Here is a 20,892-nt window from a genome sequence, read left to right on the forward strand (position 1 = left end):
TTCATCATATACAATGAGCTATTTCTTAAAATAAATTATCAAAATGAAAATTTGGGGTGAACACCACACTTCAATTTTGCTTTAAATAACACAAATGTTCTTGTAAAACCACTCACTACGTAATTCTAACTGAAAATGAAAGGGGAATAAAAGAGAAGGCAGTGAGAAAGCCAAGGGCTTCCTTTCCTGACGTGAAAAGGCTATGGAACCATTTATGACAATCCAGCTGTATTTCAGAAATATCATATACTTGTAATCAAATTACATACCACTGTCATTTTTTTATTCGCTAAAATTAAAGGATTTAAGAATCCAAACTTTCAGACTAACAATGTTACAGAGATTTCTAATGGGCACCATGTGTCACTAATAAGCTAAAATGTATTCCAAATATATCTTGGCATAAATTTTAAGGAAGCCACATATAGTAATAAATCACACATTTTGATTTGTGCAAAAAACTTTATTATTTTTTCAATCACAGAAAAAGCCCCAGTAGCAGGAATATCCTGGGTCTTTACTGCCAAGGAAAAGTGTACATGTGTGTGTGTTTAGATAATAATAGTATATCTGTTCAAAAAGATTAACGAATTCAACTCAACTAAGTCATTTGATAGAAGAACAAATCTGGTACCCCCATGCTTACAATGAACCACATGACTCTTCCATTTTACATAAGTATAGGGTGTATCGCTTTCTTTTTCAACAGCACTGAGATGCAGTAAGCTCTTTTTTCTCTAGAGACACACACTGACCTACACTGGACCCACCACATGCATACACCTGCCCTTGCTCTCAGGGGCAGAAATCCTATGACTGCCAGCCCTACCTCTACTGTTCTGACCTCAGGTCTCACTCAAAGACGGAGAGCAAGATGCCAGCTAGGGCTGCAGTCACCTGAAGGTTTGGGGCTAGCAGATGCTCTTTAGTGGTGGTTTTGGGCGGAAGATCTCTCTCCACAGGGCTGCTTGAGTGTCCTCACAACATGGTGGCTGGCTTCCTCCAAAACAAATGAAGGGGTTGGGGGGACCTAGGTGGAAGCCATCTCTTTTATGAACTGGCCTTGGAAATCACACGGCATCACTGCTATTACATTCTCTTCATTAGAGGAGAGTTGTAAGTCTGGCATACATTCAAGACAAAGAGAATTAGGCTCCCTCTTTTGAAAGAAAAAGTCCCAGAGAATTGCAACATACTTTAAAACCTCTAAGATGTTCAAGAAACTACTAGCTGTTTTAAACATATATCGGGGGAGAGACGAGGAAGGAGGGAAGGAACACATTCACCAAGAAGAACTTTCTAAATGACAATATATTTCACAGTTTAATATTGTTAAGACTTCGAAACTTAGAAACAACACAGGAAAACTGAATGGCTTGGAAAATTTCCCCTTGATCCAAGTAGCTCACAGAATTCAGTTTTTTTTCTGTTTTTTAAAATCTCCTCATACACAGTGGGAACAAGTAAGAGAAAGAGACAAATTCCCAAAGCCATTTCAAACTAAAGGGCTTGAAGGGAGATAATTTGTTTTTCCAATGAAATTTCTCTTATTATACCATTTACTAATTAATACTGACAAAGCTTATGTACAAAAATAATAAATACATTTTAAGAGTAAAGACCTTTCACCATTCTCCACCATCTTTCAAATCATTCTGGGGAGGTGGGTGGTTGGTATTCTCAAACTAGAAATATAGAAACGCTTCTTAAATTTCTAAAGAACATCAGACGGGTTTTGTGTCATAAGCACTGTGAGAAAACAAGAAAATTATGAAAACACACTGGGAAACAGATACCAGGGTTCAGCCTCTTGTGGCTTCTTTGGAAGAGGCCAAAAAGCCCTTGGACGGGAATGACCTGGATTCCACTGAGCATGTGTCATGGAAAGATCTGCAACATCACTGTTTTACTCATCTTGCTATTTTTTAAGAATTAACTGTCACAGTGCTGCCCACACCGGCTGATCAAAAACCTGGGTACACTGCAATCACTGGTGACTGCAGAAACCCTATCAGGCCCCAGCAGTCGCTGAGATCTGGGTTCACCCCCACACTTCCAGGGCACAGGAATGACACCTGCCATTGTGGCCCCTATCTGGGAACCACAAAGTCATCCCACGGATTACACTGCTGGGAGGGTACATGTGATGGATTCATTCATGAATATTCATGACTAGTGAATATTTAACAGCCATTGACAGAAAGCTTCCTGGGGACCCATCCAGCTGATAAGCGGCAATTCATTCCATGCTTGTTGAGCCCTGGACAAGTGTCAGGTAGAAGACACGTCCACAGCCGCCGCAAACAGCAAAGCTGGAGTCAGCTAGGCTCTCCTTCCATTCCTTGCTAGCTGTGGCATCCTGGACAACACAGTCTGGCTCTTTATGCTTCGGCTTCATCATCTATAAACTGGAGATAATGGTAGACTTACCTCAAAGGCTTGATGGGCTTATCTTAGTACAGCATGTACACCCAATGAATGTCATGTCCTCCAGAGACATTCCCCTTAGTACGCTCCTCAAACTACATCAGATTTCTTCTTTGTACCCGGCAAGCTTTCCTCCGTAGTACTTGCCAGTTTCTAACTCTAGCTACTTTCCAGCTTGATGATCTGATTAACCGCTCTCTCTCCCACAGGACTTTTAAAATTATCATAAAGGCAGAGATTCTGTCTGATTTGTCTAATATACCCAACACCCAGAACAGTAGCATGTAATAGGTGCTCAATAAATATTTGCTAAGCTAACAAACTAGGTTGGCAAATTCACAAAATAATACAAAGATGAAACAGCCCTCATCAAGGAGTTCCCAGGCCACTGATGCAGTCCTCAACTCTAGCTGCATTTAGAGTCACCGGGGGAGTAATACTCTTGTAATCCCACTACTGGACCCTACTCTGGAGCTACTCTTGGAGTGTGAGGGCTCGGGGAATCCTTGTTTTTGTATTCTAAGAGCTCTTCAGGTGATTTTATTTTATTACTTTATTTTTAGGTTGCATGGCGCAGGTTGTGGGATCTTAGTTCCCCGACCAGGGACTGAACCTGCGCCCTTGGCAGTGAAAGTGTGGAGTCTACCCACTGGACCACCAGGAAATTCCCTCTTCAGATGATTTTAATGAAAAGCCAGGATTGAGACTCACTGGTCTAATGCAAGAGAGACAGGCTAACAATTACAAGACTACGGGATGTGTGCTCTACAGCCACAGAACTTCCTGTGATGATGGAGATACCCTGTGTCTGCACCCCCCAATGTTGTAGCCACAGTCACACATGACCACTGAGGACTCAAAATGTGGCTACTGAGATGGAGGGCCTGAACTTTAAATTTTATTTTAATTAATTTAAATTTTAAAAGCCATGTGCGATTGGCTAGTGCAGACCTAGGGCAAAGTACACACAACAACCCTGAATCCAGGTTTCAAAGGGGAAACCTTTGGGGGGGGGATTCGAAGCTCAGTCAGCTGCGGTCCCCCCCAACCACAGGAGAGTAGCATCTGGGAGAGGAAACGGCAGCCAAACTCTGCACTCACCCCCACTTCAACTCTCCACCTTACATACACACAGGGACAACCTCTCCCCACTGCCACGTCCAGGACAGCTGGGACCAAGGAAACGCTTTAAAGAAGCACATTCCCAAGTACAAGAGCCTTTGTGTGAGCTGCTGAATGACGTGGTCATTGAGGCCAAGGCAAGAAATGTGTCTTGAGCAAGGACACTTGGAAAAGAAAGTCACATGGAGCCCCGAGCAGAGTAAATGTGGCAGCACCTCACAGCTGTAAATCAGAAGTCTCCCTCTGTGACTCACAGGCAGAAACCATACCATTATGGAGAACTGACATTTATTCCTTAGGCAGATAATGGCTCATTAAGCTCTTTATAAGATCAGACTGGTCCAACATTATTTGCAGAAAGACTGAATTAATATAGAGAAAGCACCCATGCTATTGACCTACCTGCCATTTTTTCTCATCTGCTATGTGTTAAGCACGGACTGCGTGGCAGGCAGTGTGTCAGGGGCCTTAAATATTCCCTCATTTTGTCCATACAATACCCTGTAAATTAGATATTATTTTCTCATTTTATGGTGAGGCAATTTAAGACTCATGGAAGTCATTATTTACTTATTTATTTATTTACTTACTTAGTTAGTTATTTATTTTGGCTGCACCAGGTCTCAGTTGCAGCACGGGGATCTTCGTTGCGTACAGCATGAGGACTTCTTCCTCGACCTGGGATCGAACCTGGGCCCCCTGCATTGGGAGTGTGGGGTCTTACGCACTGCACCACCAGGGAAGTCCAAGACTCATGGAAGTTAAATAATTTACTTTAACAAGTAGTGACAAAGCTAGGATTTAAACTTAGATCTATGCTACACCTAAGTTTCTTTTTTATAAAGTCTGTCTAGTATTCTATTATATAGATATACTATTGTTTATTTAACAAATCTCCATTTTCTGTTTTACCAAATCACAGTCAATGCTTCAATGAACCTACTTGTATATAAAGCATAACACACACACATACATATAGAGAAGTACATAAATCCTAAGTGTAGCATTTGATGAATTATCAAAAAGTAGACTTATCTATGTAATACCCTCCAAATTAAGAAACAGAACAATACCAGCACCTCAGAAGCCCCTTGTGCCATCTTCCAGTTATTTAACCCACTCACATCCCCTATTAAGGGCTACCACCTCATCGGAGTTCATTAGAAGGAAGCTAAGACATAGGTTATAAGTTAGGTGTATAATCTAGGCCAAGACTTAAAGCACCATTTGGTCACTACATAACCAGACAAATATCATTTACCTACCTTGATTAGAAGTTAGTGTTTTATTGGATATAAAGCAATTAGAGACACGTCTCCAGGAACCAGGGTACAAAATGTGTTAATTAGGATTACAGAGTGCCCTAAGCCTGGGGCTTTAATGAAGAAAAGAGACAACTGATTCCCAGCTCTGACAAGAGGAGGAGGACCAGGAAATACCCTATGATTTTATCACAAGAGTGAGTATAAATGTAAATAAAATATAAAACATATAAATGTATTGCATTTACTGAACTGCCATGAGGTGGTAAGACTTTTACAGATATTAACTACTTAAATCCCTTCAACAACCCTGTAATATCACGATCCCCGTTTTACTTTTTATTTATTTATTTATTTTAACATCTTTATTGGAGTATAATTGCTTTACAATGGTATGTTAGTTTCTGCTTTATAACAAAGTATCCCCATATCTCCTCCCTCTTGCGTCTCCCTCCCTCCCACCCTCCCTATCCCACCTCTCTAGGTGGTCACAAAGCACCCAGTTGATCTCCCTGTGCTATGCGGCTGCTTCCCACTAGCTATCTACCTTACGTTTGGTAGTGTATATATGTCCACGCCACTCTCTCACTTTGTCACAGCTTACCCTTCCCCCTCCCCGTATCCTCAAGTCCATTCTCTAGTAGGTCTGAATAAAGATTCCCGTCTGTCTTCCCCCTAGGTTCTTCATGACCTTTTTTTTTTCTTAGATTCCATATATATGTGTTAGCATACGGTATTTGTTTTTCTCTTTCTGACTTACTTCACTCTGTATGACAGACTCTAGGTCCATCCACCTCACTACAAATAACTCAATTTCGTTTCTTTTTATGGCTGAGTAATATTCGATCCCCGTTTTAGAGAGAAGATGGAGGTTCAAAAAAGTGAAGTAACCAGCTCAAGGTCACGCTGCTGGTTAGAGGGAGAGAAAGGGTGCAAACCCACAAGCATACAACCTCAGAGCATGCCCTTTCCATTGTACTCCACTGCCTTCCCTTCCCAGGTGTTCTGTTACAGACAACTGATCTCTTAGAGACCTGGCCTCTGGGAAAGCGAGCTGGTATTGCAATACCAGTAACAAAAGATGTGAGTCAGAGACCTTGAAACTCATTTTATGTTTGCAGGCCTCTCCCTCCCTGGGGCACTGGAACCTACCATTTCTTGTGGTTACCTACTGTTTATCTTAATTCGGTTTACTTCTTCTAATCCACTGACAACATACTTTTCTCTCCAAGACGACAAAGTCTCTGACCAAAGCTAAAACATTTGGTGACACAGGTTACCTGGCCTGCCCTGAGCCAGATGCAAAGACTCGAGTTGGCAGGTCTGTCCAGGTCTCTCCCTTTAGCCTCGTCCTCATGTGTCCCCTAACTTTCACCCCACGCCTGTCACCAATACGGATTTTCAAATGTGTACAGGTACACTTCCGATGGAAAAGATCCTCATGTGTTTAACTGAGGCCACCGAATTACAGTCTGACCAACCACACAAAGAGAATTTTACATATCTCCTATGTCACTTGTGGCAAAATTACCTATAACTCTTCTGAAGTTTTGCACTGTGTAATAAAACCCACTGCAACTAATGTTTTTCCTTCTTTTTACTTGGGAAGCAGTAACAGGTTTGGACTGACAGAAGAGACAGAAAAAAAGAGAAAATCTGGATTTCTTTGACTTACTTGTTTTTCCATTTGTATCAAGTCTTCCAGAAACTTAGCATCTAACAAATAACAAAAAACTGCAGACAATATATGTAATTGGTGTTATCTGCGTTGGTAAGTACTTACCTTGACCGGAATTATATATTGCTTTTACAGACTTCTTAACTTTCTGTAAGGCTGTTCTATCTTGGTCTAGAGCCTAGAAGAGAAAAATGGGGGGGGGGGGGGGAAAGATGTTGGAAAACTTGGTAAGTTAAAAAAAAAAAAGGAACTAAAGAAAAAGAAAATCTCATTCATAACTGTATTTGTTGTGCTGGGCACTGCAGCAACAGCAAACTGGTATATTTATCAACAATGAACCCCTTCAGAGACACGAAGTGCGCCCAGGATTTGAGTAGTTATATTCTGGGGATAAATACGGTCATTCCACAAGCTCAACGTTGGGTGAAATGGATAAGCTGGTAGTCAGTCGATGACCGTGCTAAGCTATGCACAGGAAAGAAAATATAAGATACCTAAGATCTGATTCTTTCACTTGGAGAGTTTACAACCTGGGAAGGGAGATGGGCCAACATATGACATGGATGACACCTTCCCAGGGAACAAAACACATCTTATCACCTAATGGTAATTTCAGCCAGAAAGAAAACATTTAAGGGAGTGGGATAAGCAAGAGTGACCCCGAAGAGCTTCTCAAGCTTTTAAACTTGAGGATTCCTTTTAGTTAAAAAAAAAAAATTTTTTTAATGACATAATGCCACGTGTATTTAAAACATTCTGTTTATTAAAAAAGCACAACATGAGAAATGCTACCATGATGCAGGTAATGCTTGTACATGACTTCTTAGGTGATGAATCAACACATCTCCAGTGATCTACAAGGCAGGGGTGAGGGGGCTGTTTCTGGGGGACTGTCACTCCTGATTCTTGTCCCAGGTGCTGGATACACAACTGGGTTTCGTTTGTGAAAATCCATCAAACCCCGCACTTAGGATATGTACTCTTTTGTATGTGTGTATTACACTTCAAAAACAAGTCAATGTAGACATACTCATGGCACGCTGACCTAGCTTCTTAGAATAAATTCAAGCCCCTCTCTGCTTTCCCAAGGTCCACGGTCCATTCACAGTCTGGGAACCCCTGGAGGGTGGGTCAAGATTTGGAGGGCAGAAGCAATAGCAGCAATAAAAATAAACCAGTATAATAAAGTTTAAAAACACTCAATGTGCACTCACAACCTTTACATCATCTAAACCTCAAGACTTCAGATGAGTGAACGGAAGCCCACGGAGGGTAAGTACTTGCTCTCTGCAGGGTACGGGGGGAGCTGCAGGGGGCAAGGTGATGGCAGTAGGCATCTGTTATTCTCCTTCTTCAAAATGGGCTTTCCTGCCACTCTAAACATGGGGTTCACTGGGCGCTGCCCCTTTCCTTTGGCTCCTGTTCTCTAAGCACCCAGGACTGGCCAGGTGAGCAGGGCCCATGCTGGGCTCAGTCCTGCCTAGGATTTCTGAGCTTGGGATCCGGGATCATAACATGCAGCCCCTTTCTGATGATGCGAGCCTGGGGGCCACCAGGGGTTCTGTTTCTAGCTGTGTGGAAGAGTCTGGCCAGACAGGATGATGTTAACAGAGACGAAGCACCAGAAACAAGAGGTGGAGGGGATCCTGGTGGCAGCTGAGTCCTTGCTCCCAGCTGTCCCCAAGTCTATATCACTGCCAACCTTCCTGTAGACTGAGTACATGGGACAATAAATTCCTTTTGTCAGAAGCTAGTTGAAGTTGGGATTCTATCACTTGCAACCACAAGTCCTAAGTGACACAAGAACTAAAGTTTACTGAGCACTTACTACACCAGGCATAAGCTTGTAGAGAAGATGTACCAAATAGATATCTTATCTCTTTGAGTTACATCTTTACAAAAATCCTGTGAAGTAGCATCTATATTTTTCAGCTAAGGAAATGTGATAGGTCTTCAATAAATATCTGTAGGAAAGGAGGGAGGGAGGGAGGGAGGGAAATATTTACTAACTTGCTCAAAGTCACAAAGCCAGAAAGTGCTAAAATCACATTTTACACTAATGTCTCCCGAATCCCAAATCTAATGGGATGCTGGGATAAAAACCAGCGTTTTGCAGACTGTGGATTAACGCTATTTCTACCTTGCCCATCACTCACTTTCCACTTCCACAACTTTTTTCACAGCCACGCCCCATCTGCACTTCTTTATAATTAACATTTTTCTTTAAATTCATTCACTTTTTTTTTTCCATTCACATCTTTTTAAAAAATTTAAATATACTCTAAAGAGCTGGCTCACTCAACATTAACAGGAGATACCCTAAAAATGACTATGTGCCTCTAACTACATAAAATGCTCATCTGTCCACTACCTCAAATCACCTCATCTAATGCCAGTGAAACTGCATATCACATTTAAGGACACAATGTTTTAGGACACAGCTCCAGAGGAAGAGACAAAGTTTGAGTAATTTCAAAGATCTGAGGTTTGTACATCAGAGGACAGAATGAAGATAACTAACATTTTAATAAATGCTTAGTCATAAAGGTGCTGAGATTTACATAGATTATCTCACTTAATTCTTACAAAAACCCTACGAAATAAGTACTGTTACTGGATTCATTTTATAGATGAGGAAACAGAGGCTTAGAAAGTGTAACTTGCCCAGGTGGCAGAGTAGGAATTTGAACCCAGTTCTTCACAGTAAAACTCCACCTCCAGATCCCTACCCAGTTCTGCATTCCAATGGTATCTGTGAAGAACTGAAACTAAAAGCCGTCTCATCTTAAGAGGGCAATATCCACGAGTTTTCAGAGAAAAATCTGTGTTAAGAAACTACAAGACATTTAGGTTGCTAGGAGACTGGGAGGGAAAGACAGTAATGCAAATAAGCACTCATTTTAAGAGATGGGATCCAAAGGGTTTATCCTTTGCTGAACCGCTTTTGTGGTAAGGATATTTTAAAAAATAATTCTAGTAACAGCCACCATTTATTTTTTATGTACATATTTCTGCCATCTTTTTTTCTGATGAAAACCCCTGGGCTTTAGGGAAGTGAAACAACCTGCCAGTTGTCACACATCAGGTAAGAGAAGAACCAGCCTATGCTTTTTCAAACAAGCCACCTAAAAATCCATCGCAGAAGGCACGCTCATGTTTCTCCTAGATCTTACGATTTTTAAATAATTTTCGAGAAAGGCAAAAAGATCTCCTTCTGGAAGAAAATAACCTATCAGCTCAGCTTTGGGGAGTCATGACCACTGAAGGATGATTCTACTACTGGTAGAGAAATTAATGAGTGGGCTTTAATGTCCATGCATATTTAGAGTTAATGACTCCAAATGAGCAAAGGGCTGGAAAAGATTTCAGCCGTAACATTTTACGAGACCAGTTATCTGCTTCCTTTTTGCAGGAGGGAAAGTCTCCGAAATTTATGTTGAATTTTTACCAACCTGTCTATAGAACTAATAGGATGTAAGGTTCAGGTAAAGGTTATTAATGACATTCACATTAGACAGCCACCAAGCCACCATTATGTCCGTGTGACACTTCTCTTTTTACACTCTACTATTTGGCCATGGGCAAAAAGCAGCTGAGTAAAATGCAGTTTTAAGAACTCCTTGTTTAAGAGAACAGGGAACACTGTCCTTCAATCAAACAATGCTCCCTCCAGAGAGAACACGTCTAAACAGGCTATAGAGCGCCATTCTCTCGACAGCCAGACAAGCAACACCTGCAGTGACATCTTTTGAAATGTCCTATATGTGAAACTACATAAAGCTAAGAGAAAAGTGGCGGATGCATGGGCTACAAAATTATCCTACCTCTCAACCCGTTAAAAGTTGTTAAAATATGTGCCTGCGTTTCTAAGCATGCATCTGAAGGTGAACAACTCAAAAGCGTATGCGTTTGTGAGAGGAGAGAGGGAGGGGAAGGAGGATGAATGAACCACGACAGGAGTCCAGGAGAATATGCTCATCTCTAACAGTCGAATAACACCTCCCCCACCTAGAACTTTGCAACACGGCAACTTCCCCTTCCCTGCATTACTAAAGAGCAGGGCCGTTAACCTAGAAAAGCACTTCCCATCTTTATATGGAGACATATTACTTTTGTTTCATGTACAGTTCTAACAAGCTTGGGCGTCTGAATACACAGAGAAGACACAGGGTACTGCAAATTAGAGAGAGATTGCTGGAGAAACCGCACCAACAGAAGCTGGCCACCAGAGGATTCAGAAAGATTATACAAACCGGACATAAGAATGCAAAAACTCCTTAAGAATCAGAGGCCGTTCAGGGTAGGACGTGGAGCCTTTCGTCCCACTCCAGGCCGAGCAGCATCCCTGGGTCACAGCGGAGTGCAAACAACACATGTTCTCAGAGATGCACAGGCACCCAGCCACGCCCATGTCAAGCACAGGGCATCTGCACTAGCTGATCCCTCTGCCTGGAGCGCTCGGCCCTAACCTCTTCAGACGATGGGCTCTTTCTTCTTACCCAGGCCTCAGAACAAAAGCCCCTTCCTCCGAAAGGCCTTTTATGGTCAACCTAAAGCAGCACACCCTCCTGCTTCCCAGTCACTCTCTCATATACCTCACACTAGATATTCCAGAGCACTACACACCCCGAAATGATCCTGTTCATGACCTGTTTACCATAATGGTATTTATCTCCCTCCACTGGAAGAATGAAAGCTCTATGGAGACAGGGGCCCTGCAGAACCTGTTCATGGCTGAATTCCCATTTCCTGTGCTTGGCAGATGGCAGATGTTCAAAAAATGTTTATGAAATGAAGTAACAAACGATGAAGAAATGAATTCCTCAGTATTCTCAGCTCCCCAAATAGGAAAGGATGCAATGCAAGACTTGCCTTGCAAATGGCTGAATAAAGTTCTGAATTCAGAAAACATGGCCCTCTGTAATTCCTCCCGATTGTTCTGAACAGCCAACGTTTAAATGTATGTGTTAAATAAATGTGTGTGTGACACATGTATGAGGCATATGACCACACAGTACCATGAGTAATGGTTTAACAGGACAGACAGAACTTACACATTTTAAGTTAGTTTTGTACCTTAGAATAGTTATTCTGGCAACTTCCTTAAAAAATTTTTATTAGAATATAGTACCCCTACATTAAATGAGCAGTGGCAATACGACTGTTAATGTTAAGATTTTCTATTTCAGAATTACTTTCTAAGGCTAGGCACCTTCTTGTCAATATACTCAAATGGGAAAAATGTGTTTTATTTTAGGTAGATGTGATTTTTGAAAATAAGCATGAGTCTTTGGCGCTAAATCTTATGAGTATACCTACAGAGAAAGGAAACAGTGGATAACAATAAAAGACTAGCACAGAATTTCTCACAGACATGGCCGGGCAGACACCTCCCACCTTCCAGGGATGCTGAGCATTAAGTAGATTATGTACCTGGATGTGGCTGGCACAAAGCCTCGCACAGAGCAGGTGCTCAAAACCTGCCAGCATCATTACCCTCGCCTCTGAAGGCACTTCCAAGACAGAGATTCCTGAAACATTCGGAGCGGTGACAGCAAAGCATCTCTGAACCAAGCGCTCCTACGAGCAAAGTGACTTCTTCAATGAAAAGAACTTTTACTCACTTGGGGGAAAAAAGGAGTGTTTCCATTTTTATTATTTTAATAGTCATATTCAGAGAAGTAATTTCAAAAATGCACTTCAATAGAAGCATTTGTCCCATAATCACCACAAAGCGAATGCTCTTCCTCTGTGTAATTCCTGTAATAGGGCAGCCAAGGGAAGACTGCATTGGCCTAATTCGGGTTCAGAGCCTGACTCTGCTTCAGCCTCCAGCTTGTTGAGCAGTCCCTCTACCTTTCCGAGAGGAGGGAGATGCCTAAGTAACATTCTCATAAACTCGCTGAGAACGAAACAGTGATACGAGCTCTCATGCAGCCTCACAGCCAAATCAATACGTTAGTTATCCATCACAAGACCCCATATACTAGAATCTATGTGTATAGTTGTGATGGGAATCAGGTTATGAGCCCAGAGAGTGATCCTATGGGATAATGAAGGGCACTGTGAATAAAGGAGCCAGAAGGGAGAGTGACCTTGCTATTTCCTCAAAAAAGAGGAGGGTTAGGGCAATCCATGCAAGTGAGTTTCTGTTCTGAGGATCAAACTTGGGTTTTTATAACATTTGCTCACTTATTCATCCATTATCTGCGCCTGGCACGAAGTGGACCCTACTCTGGGCCAGGCACTGGCCTAAGTGTGAAAATCCATACTGCGTGTGCCTTTGCTTCCCCATCTGCGTGTCCCCCACTTCTACCTGCTACAGCAAAACAACAAAACCCTTCACTAGGATCCGTGGGAAGCTTGGTACTGCTTTTGGTTAAGACTGATGAAGGAAGTTATTCAAAAAATATTAATCCTCGCTACCCTGGGGTTTTTAGCCACACTTCCCAAATCATTCCACTCTTTACCTCGTATTTTAGGGGTTTAGTACCTGTGTCTCTTCCCCTACTCAGTCAATTAAAAGTTCTCCAAGGATAATACGTTTGTTTGTTTCTTCACACAGAAGATGCTAAGTAAGAACTGAATGAACACACACACACACACACACACGGAAGGATGAACAAGAATCCACTGTTCTTAGAATAAAACCCAGGTCCTCATTACTGCCAGCCAGGCCCTATGTGATCCAGCCCTCTGACTTCTGTTGCCACACTCTCCACTCCTCATATCTAAGCCACAGCCGCAGTCTTTCTGCACCCACAAGCTGGCATCCACCTGAGAGCTTCTGCAACTGCTAACGTTTCTGCTGAAATCCTCTTCTCAAAACTCTTCCCCAGATCTAGAGGGGCCTGGCCTGCTTGTGTGTGCGCTCTCTCTCTCTGTCTTGTTTTTTCCAGCATTCAGCTCAAATGCTGGAAGCACAGCCCCTGTTCATCTGAGGAGTGGAAGTATGGGGCACTGAGAAGTATCCTGTGTGTAACGTCAGCAGCGGCACAGAATACCTGCAAGCAGGAAGCAGCACATGGCAACAGCAGCTCGTATGAAAGGAAGAAGCAAAGATGTTATTGTTTGTTAGTTTCAAGATTAACAGTTGGATGAGGATGCTACGCAAGGGGAAATGATCAACCTAAAATAAAATCTGATTTGCATAATGCAGCCAAAAAATGGAAAGTTGACAGGTCATCCACAGAAACAGGTTTTAAGCTCTTTATCTGTGCTATTTTAGACTATTAAAAGTGTCCTTAAGATTCAGATTCTTCCATATTCTCTGATATCAATCAGAAACTTTCAATGTCCTCTACTCTACCTGTAACTCCCCCTGTAGCTCCCTGTAGCTGAATGGCTGCATGAGGGGGAATCTGACCCACAGGCAGCAGAGATCTGCAGGTGCTAACTACTCAGGGCTTGGGCCCCACTCGGTAAGTCACTTCACAGTTCAGATCTGCAGCAAAGATTCAATGTACCACTTTCAGCAATACTTCCTCAATGATTCTAAGGACCTATTCCATGCAAGAAACCACCACCAACCTACCAACTTTCCAAGCCAAAGAAAAGATACTGCATAAAACTGTGACTCATAAAAGTCCCCTTCCCTGTGTAGGCATAAGTTACCCCTTAGATGTGTACACATCTTGAGAGCATGGACTATGCTAGGCCCAGAGTGGTGGCTCAATAAATGCGAGTCAAATGAATCTGCCTCTACGTTGAAGGCATCTAGAATTAAAGGTGTATAGGATAGCAGTGGAACTCACAGAATGCTGTTTATTTCTCATGAATTATTTATTTTCAAAACTGAAGCGTTCCCTACAATCCCTCACTGCCGTATTCAAGACTTTTTGCTAAACCATTCCGATTCTTCCACTGATGTCGGGACGAGCAGTGTGAACCGGGAAAGTGGAACGGGTCGGTCCCCTTTAAGACCCTTAAAGCCAAACCTGCCATCACAAAGCACAGCCACCTCACACATTTTGTAACCAAGCCCAGTCTTGCTTCTCTCTGTGAAGCTCCATCTCTAACGGCTAACGGCTAGAGTCCTTGCTGGTCCCACACGGTCTGGCACAGCTACTACAGGGGGCCCCCCAGTCCCACGGGGTCACTGACATCCCAGCATTCAACCACCACTTGTTAGCCTTTGCCTCTGGTGTGCATCCCGGTCCTGGAAGTAGCAGGGCCTGGCTGTGGAGCCAGGCGCCACGTCGAGAAGTGGACGCCTCTGTTAAGAGCTCGGGCCGAGGCCAGGGAGACCTTGTATCACTTCCTACTGGCTCCGTGGGACCTGCTCAAGTGAGCCATCCTGTGACACCCATGCCCTCCTCACCCGATACCGGCGCAGACGGTGTTCCCGTCTCTCCTCCTTCCCCTCTAACTGTCCTTAGAGCCGTATACTGGCCCATTCTCACCTCCCTTTGCCCTCACACTGATGATGATGGGAGGAGGATAAAAATAACAGAAACGTGTTTCATACAGATTATCTTATTTAATCCTCGCAGTAACCTATAAGGACGTTTCTGTTACCCATATTTTACAGAGAAGGAGACTGAAGCTCAGGGTCGCCCTGGATCCTGCAGCTAGTCAGAGACGGAGCCGAGATTCAAGCCCAGGTCTTTCTGACCCTCAACCAAGTATTCGTAAGCATCGTGTCCACCAACCTTCCGACCGGACACAGTGGGGTGCAGAGGATGGAGGCACCTTTAAAAGACAAAATCAGCCAAGGATTCGCTAATCAGGCCATGAGACAAACAACTTCAAAAACCTTTCCCTTCCCAATCTAGGGGGTTCTCTGTGAAGAAGCCAAAGAGCAACTGAAACCAGCACTTTGCCTGAGAACCCAAAGCTGCTCTCTAAGGAGGGGGAGGGGACAAAAGCCAAGTGGGAGGAGGTCATCCTGCAGCTCGCAGGGGCTGTGCCACCTGAACTGCCCACCAGCCGCCGCACGTGGGTCCATCTGCTAACCAGCCCCTGTGCTGGGCGCGGCAGCGGTGAGCCGAGTCCTCAGAGAGGGGCTCCACTCGGCTTCAGCTACACCCGGGGAACTGCAGCGCAGTCTTCACGGACTTCACGGAGAGCCAGACGGGACGCTGGGTGTGATTCTCCCTAACGCTGACGGCTGGCATGTGCAGCCCCACTCAAATAACAGGCGTAAGGTCCGTAACTGATCACAACAGCACGAGGAGACGCACAGGCTCGTGAAAGCTTCTAGGTGCGCCTTACAACATCAGTGACTGAAGGTCACCACTGAGGGTGACTGGTAGGAAAACCCTCGAGAAGAACTGGTGGGCTTCTCCTTGGGGTCAGCCAAGCAAACAGGAGCTCATTTTAAAAAGAGGGACAGGGCTTCCCTGGTGACGCAGTGGTTGGGAGTCCGCCTGCCGATGCAGGGGATGCGGGTTCGTGCCCCGGTCCGGGAAGATCCCACATGCCGCGGAGCGGCTGGGCCCGTGAGCCATGGCCGCTGAGCCTGCGCGTCCGGAGCCTGTGCTCCGCAACGGGAGAGGCCACAACAGTGGGAGGCCCACGTACCGCAAAAAAAAAAAAAAAGAAAGAAAAAAAGAGGGACAGCTTCTCCACTGGGTACTTCTAAGCCGGCTCTGGTCCACAGAGAGGTCACTTTTGTCCCTGCTGAACAATGTGAGAGTCACAGAGAGGAACATCCAGAGATGGGGCGCATCCATCCACAAATATGTGCTCCTCCACAGGCCAAGGTCCATACTAGATGTGGGGCCGCTGGGCAAAGACTAGACAGTTCTCTTCTTCAAGGGGGGAAAGACAGGAAACAACGGGGTGCACACCAACGTTTCTCAAAGGAGAAAGGCCTGGTGTTCAGAAGCACCAGGGAGGTCAGGTGGCCAAAGCCCGTGGCCACATGGAGGATAAAGTGACAGATCACGCAGGGATCAGAGGCCACGGAAAGGAGTCTGGGTTTTATTCTGAAGGCAAAGGTTAGTCAAAGATGAGGCCGCCGGGGTTTTACAAGAACGAGGCGATTCCTCCTGAACTTCAGAAACACGACTCCGGCTGATGTGCTGGGAACGGAAGCAAGAGCCCATCAGCTGCGTATTTCACAAGCAGAACTTCTCTTAAGTCTTTCTGCTGTGGCTCAATCCACTTCTTCCTCTAGGATCACACCCCATATTTAAGGCTTCCTCCAAAAACCTCCTCCGCCCTGCACACCCACTCAGTACCTGGGCAGATGGCAGCAAGACACTCAGCTGGACCCGAGAGGCCAGGAAACCCTGCCAATTCCACCTCTGCAGCAGTTCTTAAACCCATCCCCAGGGCTCCTGCCTGACTTCAGGACTGGATCATGCCCCAGGAAGACGGAGGAGCCTTTCTAAACTATGAATCTGACTGCGTCACTCTCGTGCGCTAAAACCCAGAGACTCAGAAAGCCCTCTCTGCCTCACCCGACACTGCTTCCGCAGACTCCCTTCTGCAGCATGCCGACCTGCGTCTCTCCCACCTTTCACTCTACTTTCCTGGTAGTCCAGATACATGGTGTCCAAACATACTAAGCGCCTGTCTGGCCTCTGTGACTCTGGAGATGCCAATTCCAATAGCTACAATTCTCTCCTTTCTCAAAAATACTTCTGCCTTTTCTTCACCATCTTAACCATCTTACAAACACATGCTCAGCCTTTAAGACTGAGTTTGTCATCTCTGTTAAACCTTCCCCTTCCCTCTGAGAAAGAATCACTCTTCATCCTGTAGTGCTGTGAGAGCACTTATCATAATGACTTTTCCCCTTACATTTCTATCTCCAACAAAAAGTAGCTATTAATCCTTCAAGATACTACATATGTACTCACTTCATTTCCCCAGCTGTACAGCCAGCTTCCCAGCCCTGCCCCAGGACTGCACGTGTGTGACCGGGAGACCCAGCTGTTCACAGTGCACAGGCAGGACCCCACGCAGGATCCGGGTCACCTGGCAGCTAATTCTGACTCCTACCCCTCAGACCTCTCAGGTTCCCAGCTTTCTGACCTGCAAATTTGGAAGACTGGACCAACATGCAGCTTCTTCTAGCTCTAATTTTTCTGAAAACCAACTATTTTCAAGTACTAGGGACCATATCCTACTGCTTCAACTGCCTTAACATATTAGATTTTGTTTTTTTGTGTTTTTTTTTTTTGCGGTACGCGGGCCTCTCACCACTGTGGCCTCTCCCGTTGCGGAGCACAGGCTCCGGACGCACAGGCTCAGCGGCCATGGCTCACGGGCCCAGCCGCTCCGCGGCATGTGGGATCTTCCCGGACCGGGGCACGAACCCGTGTCCCCTGCCATCGGCAGGCGGACTCTCAACCACTGTGCCACCAGGGAAGCCCTAGATTTTGTTTTAAAGAAAAGATACCTTAATTTTTTTAAAGTAACATGATTGGTACCAACAGCAACTGATGCTGGCAAGGACCTTACGTTTAAGATCTCTATGCAGTTAAAAGGATAAACCATGGCTTTGGTCTCAGATTCTAATTCCAGGTCATTTCTGGGTCCCTTTTTTGCATCGTCTGTCTTCCAAGAAATGTTTTGCAAAGTTCATCTTGAATGTTGCATTCAAAGACTTTATCAATCACGTAAAACAAGCATTACTAATGCCTTTTTAAAGATGAAGAAAATGAGTCAGACCAAGTATCCAGGGCCAAAAACCTAGGAAATGGCAAAACCAGGCTTTTCACCCTGGGAAGTCTAACTGCAAAGTCTGTGTTCTTTCTGCCACATTCGAATAAAAGACACGCTTTAGTCCACTCCTTATTATGCTTAAGTATACCGCACACTAAGCTTTCTATAGGTGGCTCAGCTGCCCAGCTCCTGAGGATACAAGTTCTAACGGAAGACAAGCCATAAGCCACTGGTGACGGCCCCAGTTCAGTAGAGTTTAGAACTCCTGTGTACTCTCCAACACAAACCTCAGACCTGCCGACTGCAGATCTGGCCATCGTTAAGTAATGGTTTTTACAAAGAACGACAGGCCTAATCTGACAGAGAACATCAAGAAACTCCAGCTCCACACGTGCATGAAGGTGATTACTAAAAGCGAAGGACCGTTTCTTGTGAAAAGAACAACAAAATGGATTCAAGCGGCGTTTTCCCATACTGCAATCTGCAGGAAACTATTTCTAAGACGTTGGGAAGTATTCTGGGGAAAAAAGAGGCCATGACAAATTTGGAAAACACCATATGCTAACTATACCTTTCTTTTGGATACCCAAGGCACACTAGAATATCAAAGACTGGGATATTTTAAAGAAACATGTTTAACTTTATGACCCAGCAATTCTCCATTAAAATAACTGAAATAATTGATTAAAATCAGGATTTCTTCTTGGCACACCTATGGAACAATATTTGTTGGGACATCAATATAGAAAACTCCATATTTTAAAAAAGTCTAACGAAGTTAAGCCTCAAAAAATGCACTATGTGTATCAGTTGAGAGGTCTAATGATGTTCTCATGTCAACAAGACATACTATCAGGAAAGAGCCAAGACAAAAACCAAGATAAAACCAAAAAACAAAACAACAACAAAACAAGATAAAAGAACTAAGAGGGGAAAATAATCACAACAACGAGAAGAGGAAAAAAAGTTGACATCTGCAGGACATTATTAGTATGTGGAATTCTTATTTCGCTACTATCATGATCCAGAAGGCTGAGGACAAAAGACATTAACAGAGAAACTGAAAACTGTAATAAACCTACGCAAAGAATTTCAATCACACCGATAATTTTTAAATTCCAAGTAAAACAATACTGAAGTGTCTTTTTGTCCTTATAGAGATGTTAACAAAATAGAAAAGGTAATAAAAACAATGAATGGATAGGCTACAGAGAAACAGTCCCAGCTGATACACAGGACAAACTGCATTCCAAGTCATGCTGCTCTTTCATCCGACACAGTAATCCTATTCCAGATAATTCCTATCAAACGACCACCACCCCCTCAAGAATAAATTTTAAAAAGATACTATAAAACACGTCACCAGATTTTACAGCGCAAAAAGCAAGAAATAACCTAAATCCAACAACAGGGAGATGGCCAAGTAAAATAGGAAACAAATAAGAGGGCTTATATGGTCACTCAAACGTATGTATGTAACAATTAGAAAGGATAAGGACAGCCATTTATTGAAGGTCTATTTTGTGAGATGTGCAAATACTATGAAATTCCATTATTTACAATGTAAAATTACAGATATTATAAAGATGTGAATTATCTAGAAATGTAAAGCTTAGAAAGGTTCACAGAGATGTTTTAAAAGCTGTTGCTACCTCAGACTGCTATGATTAGGAACTTTTTTTCTTCTAAAATCATTTCCTTATGCAATATTATACGGTTGATGTAGTACTTAAGTTTTTTTTAAAGCCTTTTAACAGTGTCTTATAATACATGCTTTTCCCTCAGCAACTGCAAGAGATCCAACAAGATGCTTTCATCGAAAATGAGGGAGAAATAGTACACATTCTCAGTAATTTCCTTGCTGCCTTGCAAACTGTACATTTAAAAAATTAGTAGAATATTGCGTTTCAAGAGCTCCTGTCTGGGGCCAGAAAGAAAACTGTAATCACAGCAATTACCTCGTGAACCTCTAATTTCTGCTGTAGTTCTAAAGTTCGGAGGAGCATACCCACCCACAAGCACCATGGCTCTTTCATCTTGAAGCAATTTCAGCTCCGTTCTTAGGAAAATAATAATTATAGGTACAACAAGGTATTTAAAGACCAAAAAAGAGTCATGAAAACACCATTTTCCATGTTATAACATAATGAGAGTTTCTTAAAAGAATTAAAACCTAGACCGGAAAGGAGTCATGTCTTTGCAGGACCCTGAGAATTTATCAGGAACCTACCTCATAACAAAACAGAGTTTTCACTGGTGAACGGATTAGAAACTACGGAGCTACTTATTAGCCTTTTGAATTCCTACCAGTTCTGAGGTTCTATAATGTCCTAGTAAACCGTGTGTCCATGTCTTGACCCAATGATTCAAAATACGCTGCTGATGATTTAGAGCTATTCAGACTTAATCACACAATTTTATCTAAAGTGGAGAATCACATAACTGCTGACTAGATGCTGGGAAAACATGGTGGTTAAGAGCATAGAATGTGGAGCCAGACGGCCTGGAGTCAAAGTCTAGCTCCACTACTTACTAACTGTATGACCTGGGCCAGGTACTTAATCCAGCTGTGCCTCAGTTTCCCCACCAGTGATCCATCTCACAGATTTCCATGGATTAAGTAAGGTAACCACACAGATGAAATACTCAAAACGGTGCTTGGATCAGAGGCAGCGCTCAACAAATGTTAGCTAGAATCTGCAAGTGCAGGTACTTGGATTTATTTTTTCTAAGGTTCCTAAGAGGTATACAGTTAGCAAGAATAATTTTTATTGATACACGGCTGGT

The 20,892-nt window shown here is 43.5% G+C and overlaps 1 protein-coding gene across 2 annotated transcripts in view; it reads right to left on the reverse strand.

Annotated features, from left to right (window-relative positions):
- Nucleotides 1-20,892, reverse strand: part of ASAP1 (ArfGAP with SH3 domain, ankyrin repeat and PH domain 1) — a 273,724-nt gene that overhangs the window by 137,533 nt on the left and 115,299 nt on the right. For both annotated transcript variants that reach the window (XM_065895628.1, XM_065895629.1), the window contains one exon: nucleotides 6,595-6,667. In XM_065895628.1, the coding sequence (XP_065751700.1) occupies nucleotides 6,595-6,667 (73 nt within the window). The remainder of the gene's footprint in view (nucleotides 1-6,594; nucleotides 6,668-20,892) is intronic.

Source organism: Phocoena phocoena, chromosome 17, assembly GCF_963924675.1.
Source record: "Phocoena phocoena chromosome 17, mPhoPho1.1, whole genome shotgun sequence".
NCBI classification, from domain to species: domain Eukaryota; kingdom Metazoa; phylum Chordata; class Mammalia; order Artiodactyla; family Phocoenidae; genus Phocoena; species Phocoena phocoena.